The 8943-nt window shown below is 40.8% G+C and overlaps 2 protein-coding genes across 3 annotated transcripts in view; both read right to left on the bottom strand.

The window, feature by feature from the left end:
• The window catches only part of LOC122564934 (coiled-coil domain-containing protein 180-like), a 106032-nt gene extending 102183 nt beyond the window's left edge, over positions 1 to 3849 (bottom strand). For both annotated transcript variants that reach the window (XM_043720426.1, XM_043720427.1), the window contains exon 1: positions 3712 to 3849. In XM_043720426.1, the coding sequence (XP_043576361.1) occupies positions 3712 to 3839 (128 nt within the window). In that variant the 5' untranslated portion in view covers positions 3840 to 3849. The remainder of the gene's footprint in view (positions 1 to 3711) is intronic.
• Positions 3850 to 4591: 742 nt separating this feature from the next.
• The window catches only part of LOC122564616 (coiled-coil domain-containing protein 180-like), a 25680-nt gene continuing 21328 nt past the window's right edge, over positions 4592 to 8943 (bottom strand). Inside the window, exons 7-9 of the mRNA XM_043719706.1 lie at positions 8096 to 8206; positions 7013 to 7108; positions 4592 to 4672 (exon numbers count right to left, since the gene is read on the bottom strand). Coding sequence (XP_043575641.1) covers positions 4592 to 4672; positions 7013 to 7108; positions 8096 to 8206 — 288 coding nt within the window. The remainder of the gene's footprint in view (positions 4673 to 7012; positions 7109 to 8095; positions 8207 to 8943) is intronic.

Raw genomic sequence — 8943 nt, 5'->3', positions numbered from 1 at the left:
ACCTGTCCTACCTGCCTATCTTCCTTTCCACCTATCCACTCCATCCTCCTCTCTGACCTATCACTTCTATCCTCACCCCCATTCACCTATTGTACTCTATGCTACTTTATCCCCACCCCACCCCCTCTCATTTATCTCTCCACTCTACACCATAGAGTGCACCCTTTGAGAAAAAGAACAAGACATGACATTACCATCCCAAAGAAACACAAATATATAAATAGAAAGCAGGAATCATCAGCAGTGCTTTGTCCGGAAGCTCACTGAAAATGTTACCTAGTATGGTGACGAAACGTCTGAAAATGAACTTTCCAGCTCAGCGGTCAAATCCAGAACCTCAACCTGAGCTACAAATCTTCTCAAAACCTCCTAGTACAGCTTCAGTAACACAGTCAACATAATGTTAAGCATAAAAAAATGAAAAGAATATGATAGGGTGACAGGAATTGTGGGACTGAGAAGTCATCTGATAAATTGTCTTCCATCACACTGTAATACCAACATAAGCAGTTTTGGTTGTCCATGGGCCATTTCTCAAAGGGAATCTGTGACAAATGAAAGATTTATTGGATCATTGATAGATAAAAGGGTCACCATCACTCGGAAGAAAGGGTTAAAATGCCCTGAAACCTCACAGAAAATACTTGCAATACGAAAAATTAAAACGCATGGGGTAAGGACAGATGAGTCAGACTGTGGATAACTATCTTAGATGGCTGACACAAATGTGATGAGTGAATGTCCTAATTTAAAATTACAAGTTTCTATGTTCCAACTGTACCTCAGCAGCAGGATTTTATTAAGCTCAGTGGTGATTAGCATTTCTCTGTCAAACAACTCACAGATATGAAATGCTATTCACTCGATATTCCCAAATTCATCTGGATGTTTGAGAACCACAGTAATGTTTGAAAGATGAAGGTAATCCTCCTTAATGGCAGCTAGGAATAGTCATTAAATACTGGCCTTGCCAGCAATGTCCATACCTGTGAATGATTTTTTTAAAATGCTGAAATACTTCCCTATCTTTTTCTAGGGAAGCAAAGGTAAAGGGCTAAAGTAAATACTTCACGGTGCAAGTTCACATCAGAGTTGACAGCATCGGAGAAAAGAGGAGGTAAATTAAGAATTAGTGGTTAGATATTGCTAAGGTTTGGGTTTTAAAGCCTTTAGATCTGCAGGAGTGGAGTGGGGAAACACAGTTGGTTTGAATTTAGAATACAGATGGTAAGTGAGAAAATAAAATCCTTTACCAGGAACTTGTGCTTAAACACAGGAGACGACAAAAGGATGAGAAAGAAATTAAATAAAGTAGATGGGAAACAAAGACTTTATGGGTGGACAGTTGACGAACTGTGGAGGACTTTCAAAGCAATTTTTCAAACTGCTCAGCGAAAGTATATATCAGTGAAAAGAAAGAACTGTTGGAAAAGGGGTAATCTGCCGTGGGTGTCTCAAGAAATAAGGGAGGCTATCAAATTGAAAGAGAAGGCATACGAAGTGGCCAAGATCAGCGGGAAACTAAAAGATTGAGAAAGCCATGAGAAAAGCTATAAAGAAAAATAAGATAGATTATGAGAATAAACTAGCTCAGAATGAAAAGACAGATAGCAAAAATTTCTATAAATATATAAAATGAGAAAAGAGTGGCAAAAGTAAACATTGGTCCTTTAAAGGATGAGAAGGGGGATTTAATAATGGGATATGAGGAAATGGCCAAGGCATTGAACAGGTATTTTGTGTCAGTGTTCACAGTGGAGGACATGAATATCATGTCAGAAATTGGCAAAAACACGAAGATAGGTGAGGACCTGGAAACAATCATTATCACGAAGGGGTAATGTTGGTGAAACTAATGAAACCAAGGGTAGACAAGTCTCCTGGCCCTGATGGAATGCATCTCAGGATACTAAAAGAGATGGGAGGAGAAATAGCAAATGCATTGTGGCTATTTTCCAAAATTCACTGGACTCTAGAGCAGTTCCAACAGATTGGAAAATGGCAAATGTGACTCCACTGTTTAAAAAGGAAGTAGACAGAAGATGGGGAATTATAGACCAGTTAGCTTAACTTCTGGAGTCGGGAAAATGCTTGAGGAAGAAAGAGCAAAGCATCAAGATATAAATTTTCCCGTCGGATAGACGGAGTATGGGTTCACGAAGGGCAGGTCATGTTTAACTAATCTACTGGACTTCTATGAAGACATTAAAAGAAAGTGGACAATGGGGACCCAGTAGATATGGTATATCTAGATTTCCAAAAGGCATTTGACAAGGTGCAGCACAAAAGGCTGCTGCATAAGATCACGATGCATAGTATTAACATGGATAGAGGATTAATGAACTAATAGGAAGCAAAAGGTGTGGCTAAATGTGTGCTTTTCTGTTTGGCAATCAGTGATATGTGATGTGCCTCAGGGATCAGTATTGGGACTGCAATTATTCACAATTTACAGACATGATTTGGAGTTGGGGACCATGTGTAGTGTGTTAAAGTTTGTAGATGACACTAGGATGAGTGGTAGAGCAAAGTGTGAAACTTTGCAAAGAGACATAGATAGTTTGAGTGAGTGGGCAAAAGTCTGGCAGATGGGTACAATGTTAATAAATGTGAAGTCATCCACTTTGGTAGGAATAACAGTAAAAAGGACTATTACTTGAATGGTAGAAAATTGCAGCATGCTGCTGTGCAAAGGGACCTAGGTGTCCACAGAAGGTTGGTCTGCAGATGCAACAGGTAATTAAGACGGTAAATGGAATTTTGTCCTTCAGTGTTTAAAAACAGAGAGGTTATGTTGCAGCTGTATAGGATGCTGATGAGGCCACACCTGGAGTGCTGTGTGCAGTTTTGCTCTCCTTACTTGAGAAAGGATATTCTGGCACTGGAGTGGGTGCAGAGGAGGTTCACTCGGTTGATTCTGGAGTTGAGGGGATTGGCTTATGAGGGGAGACTGAGTAGGCTGGGATTATATTCATTGGAATTTAGAAGAATGAGGGGGGATCTTATCGAAACATATAAAATTATGAAGGGAATAGATAAGATAGAAATAGAGAGGATGTTTCCACTTGCAGGTGAAACGAGGATAAGAGGGTATTATCTCAAAATTAGGGGAAGCAGATTTAGGACTGAATTGAGGAGGAACTTCTTCACCCAGAGGGTTGTTAATCTATGGAATTCCCTGCACAGTGAAGTAGTTGAGGCTTCGTCACTAAATGCTTTCAAAGCTAAGATAGATCATTTTTTGAACAGTAAAGGAATTAAGGAACACGGTGAGAGGGCAGGTAAGTGGAGCCGAGGCCATGAAAAGATCAGCCAGGATCATATTGAATGGTGGAACAGGCTCGAGGGGCCAGGCGGCCCACTCCTGCTTCTAGTTCCTATGTTCTTAAAATAAAAAGCCTTGTGGTTTTGAGGTCCTAAAAGAGAATGAGTAAAAGTAAATGAACTTGATTTCAACACAGTGAGTTTGCAGAGAGGAGAAATGCATTTGGACTGTCCTTTTGTAGCTTAGTATGAGTGGCAGAAAGCTCAGAAATGCCATTAATAAAAGATATAGTTGCTTAAATAAAGATAGTGGGCCATGTTTATTTCTACAAAGTTCATATTCAGCAAACAAATAAAAAAGAAATAAATAAAATTAATGTGTCACAGTACAACCATGAATGAGTTCTTTCTTCAGATAATTATTGGTCTGGTAATGCAAAGACCTACTTGAAATTCTGAAGCATGTCATTCTTCTTGCGATTATTCAACTCTTGCAGTTTCAAGTTATACCTCTGCCGCTCCGACACCTCATGCATCAGATCAGCCTCCATCAGATTCACATACAGCTTATTCATTGCTCTTTGATTTGCCAGCAAAGCCTGGTTTATAAGCTGTACCAAATCAGGGTAGAAATAAGTATTGTTATTTAGCTTATTTGCTGGAAATACGTATTGTGAGTTAGCTTATTTACTGGAAATAATTGTTTGACACTTAAGCCACATTTTGCTCATTTTTTGAACCTGTACACTAATTTCACTGTTTCAACTTTCATAGAGTCCCTACCATGTGCAAACAGGCCATTCAGCCCAACAAGACCATAACGACCCTCCAAAGAGTAACCGACCCAGACCCGTCCCATTACCCTATGTTTACCCCTGACTAACGACCTGCTCTGCACATCCCTGAACATCATAGGCAAGTTAGCATGGCCAATTCACCTAACCTGCACATCTTTGGATCGTGGCAGGAAACTGAATCACCTGGAGGAAGCCCACACAGACTCGGGGAGAATGTACAAACTCACACAGACAGTCGCTGGAATTGAATCTGGGTCCCAGCACTGTGATGCAGCAGTGCTAACCACTGAGCCACCGTGCTGCCCCAACTTGTTGCCATGACTACTTCACTCCCATCTTATTATACTTAAAATGTTCTTATGAAAGAATGAGGGCAAACCTAGTGTTTACACTGTTGTAATTCACCGACAATTACTGGAATCTTGACGGATGTACGTGAATCAGGAATCCGAGTGTGATTAACAAATGCTGCTAATGCATCAATTTAGTGTGAAATAAACTTCTGAAGCAACTCTCAATTCATTAGTGTCTCATTGTCGTGCTTTTGGTGAAGAATTGATTGGTACAAAACTCAGCGTACGCGACATCATGTTTTTATCTTCAGTGACTTTCTGAATAGGATCAATACCAGAAGCAAGTGCAGGAGAGAAACTGCTTGTGATCAGAGAAGCAACAACCAGTTGGGAAATGGTTGGAAGTGGCAATGGCGAGCTACCGCCCAAGAGCATTCATTTATTGAGGCTGCAGTGGGGGCTTGCTCCTTTTTCTGATGTCAGTGGAGCTGGGTCCTCTTTCTGAGGCTGGGTAGGCATTTCTATTGCCATGACCATGACTTTAGCCAGTGCATGTGGGAGCCATCTGCTCTTAGTGACAAAAGGAGGCTCCACAGGTGATAGGAAAGGAAGAGGCTGCAGGATGGGCCGGGGGTGGGGTAAAGGTGAGGAAAGGGAGGCTGGGAGAGGGATGGGGAAGTTAAATTTAGAGAGAAAAGTTTTAAAGGACAAAGGAATACTCAGCTAACTGGAAGCCAAGACAACTTGAAATCATGAATTGAATGAATTCGAAGAATTCTTTGCAAATTAACATGGAATCTGTAGCTTAAGGTTGCAAATGGGGAAAAAAAGTATGGTTTTGTAATAATAAATACTGTGTCAGGTGATGCAGGTTAAACTGGGATTAACATCAAAAATAATAAGCAACTTTGTGGAATAGTGAGGTAGTTGTAATGTCACTGAAGTAGTAATGTCCTGGAATGTGTATATGAATCTCACCGCTGCAGATGGCAAAACCTGAATTCAATAAAATCTGGAATTAAAAGCTAGCCGAATAACAACCATGTAACCACCGCTGACTGCTGCAAAACTCGTCTTGTTCACTAATGTCTTCAGGGAATAAAATCTGTTTCCTTACCTGATTTCTTTTACATGTGAATCCAGGCCAACAGCAATGTGATTGATTCTTAAATGCTATCTGAAATGTTCTAATAAGCCACTCAATTCCAGAGCATGTAGGAATGAGGAATAAATGCTGGCTTAGTTAGTGATGCCTATAACCCACAAATGAGTACAAAAATGCAATAAAGAGGGTAGCAACTGCCTGGTAAAAATCTTCCGGCTTTGTACATATTCAATAGAAATGTCTTACTTGTGAACTCACCAATCAGCAGAAGATGTGCATTAACACACATAATAATTAACTCACATTTCTACACTTGAGAGTAGAAATGTGTGTTAATTATTTTGAAAAAGACTTATGCAGCTAACTTATGCCTGTTGTCTTGTCTGAATTTAGATACTGTAATTTTGAAGACATTAATGTCTTACAAGTATGTGTAGCTTTACACATTGATCATGTTTGAGAATAATGCTGAATTCTTCTAATTCTATTTCTGTGTGAGGCCAAACACCCAATATGTTAGCACAAATACAGAAAGCATTATTACAGCATGACTGCATTGCCTAATAAATGGGTTACTGAGAATGAAAAGGAGCCCCTGAGCCCTTGAAAATAAAATGATTTATCCCACAGTATGCATCTATTTATCCTGAGATGAGAAAGGCTGGATCCATCAGCTAACTCCAAATGCAAGACTGTTTGTGGACCAGGAGAGCAACAGTATTTTTTCAAGGTTCAATAATCTGATTTTGTTTTTAGTTCATTCTCAGAATCAGGGCATCGCTGACTAGGCCAGAATTTATTGCCTATCCCTAGTTGCCCAGAGGGTAGTTAAGAGTCAAACACATTGCTGTAGGTCTGGAGTTACATATAGGCCAGACCAGGTAAGGACATTACTGAACCAGATGGGTTTTTCCTGACAGTCATAGAGTTATAGAGTCATAGAGATGTACAGCATGGAAACAGACCCTTCGATCCAACCCATCCATGCCGACCAGATATCCCAACCCAATCTAGTCCCACCTGCCAGCACCCAGCCCATATCCCTCCAAACCCTTCCTATTCATATGCCCATCCAATGTCTCTTAAATGTAACAAGGGTTTTATTGTCATCATTAGACTCTTAGTTCAAGATTTTGATTGAATTCAAATTCCACCATCTGCCATGCCAGGTTTCAAACCTGAATCTCCAGAACATTATCTGGGTCTCTGGATTAACTGTCCAGTGATAATACCACTAGGCCATTGCCATCCCTCTGTGAACAGACTTTGTCTAAATTATTGCCCCCAACTAACACTGCTGTTAAGCAGAGTGCATGTACAGTCATGCAGCAGCTTATGAGCATTTCCATATTTTATACTGAGTAGTTGCACAAAAAAATGGAAAGATATTGTGCACCAAATTAAACTGGTCATAAAATAAAATTTACAAGAAACATTACACCTGACCACTCCCATTATTATAACCCCTCACCTTCAATGACATCCCCCTCCCCAGCCAGGCCACAGACACAGTTTTGAAATATGTAGTTGTAATAGAATTGGTTTGTTCTTACCATGGCTTCTTTATCTATAAATCGATGAATATCACCTGACGATATGTAAGCGATTTTTTCTAAAGCCTCCAAGCAGTCCTTGAACACAGTAGTTATCTGAATCACAGATGTATAAGTATATTATGAATTTCTTTGTGAATATGGGATGTATTACTGTTGCATCATTTTGACCAATTAGAATATATGACTAGGGACAAAAACAAAAACTGGTGGAAATACTAAGCAGTTCAGACAGCATTTATGATGATGAGCTTTCAACAGAACAAAACAGCTGGGAGCTGAGAGGCTACTGACAGCCACAACCCAGTTCTTGCAGTTGACCCTCTGCTGTGGCTTCATAAATTCTGGCAGAAAGCTGGATGACAGCCAATCAGCTGCCAGATTGACATGAGACCCAGTGGGCTTTCTGACCAGCCTGCGGCTTTCTCTTCCGGAAACTTACTTCATTCAAAAACAGAAAAACTCATGCCAAGAAATCTGGTGAAGAGACAAATGGGATGTCACCTTGGAAAGCATTTGGGAACATTGTGCATGATTGCTTGGGTGCACTGTTTGAAAACCCATGAATTTCACAGAATTGTGGAAGAAATTATAGACAGCTACAAAGATCCAGCAGCACTGGATTCAATAGATCTGACAGCAAAGGGCGGCACGGTGGCTCAATGGTTAGCACTTCTGCCTCACAGCGCCAGGGACCTAGGTTGAATGCCATCCTCAGGCAACATTCTGTGTGGAGTTTGCACATTCTCCCCTTGTCTGCATGAGTTTCCTCCAGGTGCTCTGGTTTCGCCCCACAGTCCAATGTTGTGCAGGTTAGGTGGATTGGCCATGTTAAATTGTCCATATTGTCCAGGTATGTGCAGGCTCGGTGGGTTAGCCATGGAAATGCGGGATTACAGGTGGTGAGTATGGATGGGATGCCCTTTGGAGAATTAGTGTGGACTCAATGGGATGAATGGCCTGCTTCCACACTGTAGGGATTCTCTGCGGATTCATTCAACTCAAAGATGAGTAAGTTCAGGGAAGAGAAAATTTGGAGCATGTAAAAAGTTGAATACTGTCAATAATTCAACAACTACTTACCTTCTTCACTCTTTCCTTTTCAAAATCTTTGTAAGCTTGATCAAGTTCTTTGATTAATTTTCTCCTATGCAGTGATTGTTTCAAAGCAGCTTCCCATAATTCCTGGAGATTCTACAAACAGAAGTTTGGACAAACTAAGATAAGTTGGGTGCCTTTTTTTAAAATTTCATATCCAGAAAGTCAGGGAGAGAGAAGAAACAACACACAACAGGTTAAATCTCGTGCTGTTCCTGGGTATGGGAAGCAAAGTGGACAAGAAAGGTCAAAAATCAAGTTCCTAACAGAGAGATGCAACGGGGGTTGGGGGTGGGGCAAAACTGAGCTTCCTAAAGACAGGCATCAGGAAGTCATTTTGCAATATTTGCATGACATGCATGCTCATTAAAAGGTCAGCTTGCCAGAATTAAATTCCCCCATCCAGTTAAGATCTGTGCAAGCAAACAACACTGACTGCTCAATTCCCAACTGCATATAACAGGCATGCAGCAAAAAGAGTATATAGAACATAGAACATAGAAGAATACAGCGCAGTACAGGCCCTTCGGCCCTCGATGTTGCGCCGATCCAAGCCCACCTAACCTACACTAGCCCACTATCCTCCATATGCCTATCCAATGCCCGCTTAAATGCCCATAATGAGGGAGAGTCCACCACTGCTACTGGCAGGGCATTCCATGAACTCACGACTCGCTGAGTAAAGAACCTACCCCTAACATCTGTCCTATACCTACCCCCCCTTAATTTAAAGCTATGCCCCCTTGTAATAGCTGACTCCATACGTGGAAAAAGATTCTCACTGTCGACCCTATCTAAACCCTTAATCATCTTATACACCTCTATCAAGTCAC

The sequence above is a fragment of the Chiloscyllium plagiosum genome, chromosome 30, assembly GCF_004010195.1.
Source record: "Chiloscyllium plagiosum isolate BGI_BamShark_2017 chromosome 30, ASM401019v2, whole genome shotgun sequence".
Lineage (NCBI taxonomy): Eukaryota > Metazoa > Chordata > Chondrichthyes > Orectolobiformes > Hemiscylliidae > Chiloscyllium > Chiloscyllium plagiosum.
Note: the sequence above shows the minus strand (reverse complement) of the source record. Positions and strands in the feature narration are given on the sequence as shown.